The sequence below is a fragment of the Quercus suber genome, unplaced genomic scaffold, assembly GCF_002906115.3.
Source record: "Quercus suber isolate HL8 unplaced genomic scaffold, Cork oak 2.0 scaffold_154, whole genome shotgun sequence".
NCBI classification, from domain to species: Eukaryota; Viridiplantae; Streptophyta; class Magnoliopsida; order Fagales; family Fagaceae; genus Quercus; species Quercus suber.
This window is the reverse complement of record NW_027069615.1, coordinates 173,340-175,930: the sequence shown is the minus strand read 5'-3', so window position 1 is coordinate 175,930 and position 2,591 is coordinate 173,340. Positions and strand designations below refer to the sequence as shown.

The 2,591-nt window shown below is 35.6% G+C and overlaps 1 protein-coding gene across 1 annotated transcript; it reads right to left on the bottom strand.

Moving 5' to 3' along the window:
• Positions 1-593: 593 nt before the first annotated feature.
• Positions 594-1,535, bottom strand: LOC112039602 (metalloendoproteinase 2-MMP). Its single transcript, XM_024072492.1, has one exon. It carries the CDS (start codon positions 1,533-1,535, stop codon positions 594-596), a length of 942 nt encoding a protein of 313 aa, XP_023928260.1.
• Between the last annotated feature and the right edge of the window lie 1,056 nt (positions 1,536-2,591).

Here is a 2,591-nt window from a genome sequence, read left to right as displayed (position 1 = left end):
AATCACCTATAATTATGTCCAACAGCTACCTAAGTCACCTATAAAAGAGACAAGCTGTCTCACTTGCTAAGGTATGTCAAAAACTACCACAAAACTACTATTTATATATGGAAAATATGAGTTGATATTGACTCAAGCATTGGAGGCTCTCCCACCGAGCACAATCTGGTGGCTTCTTTGATCAATTCTTTTTATTTTGCATATCCTACGAAATATTCAAAAATTCTGAATTGGACGAGTGACTCAACTGATGATTTTTAGCATCATCAGTTTTCGTGTTGAAACACCATCATAAAAAATCCTAAAGAAATCATTATTATTATTTTTATTATAGTTAGAATTTTTTTTTAAAAGCTTTATTTACCACATCACAACAAACAAATCATTATTATTACCGCATGAAGAAAATTACAATCAAACATCACTTTCTCGTGTGAGTCGGTGAAACCTTTATTATGCGCCTTGCAATAATCTCTTGCCCTTTTTCGAAGTATGTATACCCTAGTACCCCTAAGGCCATGCATTGGCACTTAATTTAACTAGTAGATAGCAAATGCTTTATTCTCTACCCGCTAATATTTAGGCTTACACACTCAAAAATTATATAAGGCTTTAATTCCATCAATATCGTCCCTATGCAAACCTTGGGTCACTCCTGGACGTATGCTAGGCCACATGATGGCCCCTTCAACCGAGCTATGATCGAGTCCAAGAAGATGCCCAATTTCATGCAATGCAAGAGTCTCCAAGTCAAACGCATTTGGGGCAGCTCCAACACTGCACTGCTCAACTGCATCATAATGGAATCTCCCATCAGTAGGCGCCCAAGCATGTGCTAAGATTCCACCAGCTCCATCAAAAGCGTGCCCATCTCCATGATCCCTCCTGTGGAAACTAACTCTGATATTTGCATTTGTGTGTTCCTGAGCTCTTGAGAACTTGAAGTGTGTGTTGGCAGCCCATGTTTCGAAAGCTTTTGCGACGGGACTCATTGCTTCAGTTGGAGTGCCAGGAAGAAATCCATAGGTAAGATGGTACTTAGAAGATGGCCACTTGGGATTTCCTTGGAAGAAAGTATAGTGAGAGACGGTATGTAAAGAGCCATGGCGGTGATGATGTTTCTTCTTGCCTGAGCACATCCAATTCGTACCATTGGAGATATCTGCCACCCCACAACGAGGCATCATCATTGTTGATACTGTTTTGGCATCCGAAGTTCCAGTGGCATTGAGATGGTAGTTTAGTTGGTATGTTTTAATGGCAGATTCCAAGAGTTCATCGAAATCATCATCATTAGTATGATTGTGATTTTTGGAATGGTTATAGCTCAAATAACCAAAATTTTTGAGGTAGGCTTTGAGGTTATGGATGCCTTTGACCTGTTCTCCCTTGTGACATCCCTGAAGATGTTTGAGAAACTCAAAGGGTGATGATTTTTTGTCATGGATGTTTCGTGAAGTTGCATGCGAGTGGAGAGGAAGGAGAAGGAGGAGGAGAGTGAATGAAAACAGAGAAAAAGCTTTATTATAAGCCATAGCTAAGAAAGTTTGAAGTTAAGCTAGAACTTTTTTTTTGAGCAAATGTTAAGCTAGAACTTGATGTTGCAAAAGTGTTATAGTTTGGTTGCTATTTATAGATTATCAAGTAGAATCTAAGACGGTATGTAATCGTGTGAATGCAGGTTGATAAATCTTTTGCTAGGTCAGTCGTGTATTTTTTTTTTTTTTTTGATAGAAAGTCAGTCGTGTATTAACCAGTACGACTTGTACTTGCTAATTAAATTTAAGATTGAAAGACCCAATTCTTCGGTCAAAGTATAAGTTGATCTTACATATATTAATTACAGGCCAAGTCTCCAAGCAAGTATACGTTGATCAGCGTTATATTATTAATTTTCTAGTGTTTGGTTGGATACCTAAAAATGCTTTGGAAATCACTCTTTGGTGTTTGTTTCGTTGTAAAAAAAAAAAAAAAAAAAAAAAAAAAACTTCAATTAGAAACAAATGGAAAACGTTTTACAACCATAAAATTTAGTAAAACAGTTTACAAGTTTTTACACAGACTTTCAGTCAACGAAAAACATTTTGCAAGTTTATTGACAACATTTTACAAGCAAACAAACACCGAAAAATGTTGAACATTTTTCAAAAAACATTTTACTGCACTGCAAAAGGAGTGTTAAAAGACTGCCTACGTGTACTTTTAATCACATATCTATGTTATATTCACATGACTTATATTTATCTCCAAACTAATTTACAAGAAAGTTTTGTCCATCTATTATTATTTTTTCTTTCTTCTTTTTTCTCCTTTTGCTACTAAAACCTCTGCCCTTTTAGGATCTAAAAGGAATAAATTTGAGATATATAACTGGAAGTGCACAGATAGAATTTGTATTATATTTTGGGATTGGGAGAGTTTAAATATTAACAATTGGAGGAGTTTCTTTGTGGGAGATTTATTCACCATGTTGGGACACCCCTTAAAATACAAGCTTAACCTAATGAGTTTAAGCTTAATTTTATTAAATTAACCAATCATTTTTTTCATCATTGCTTGATGTGCAATACCATCACTTTACACCCTCTAAG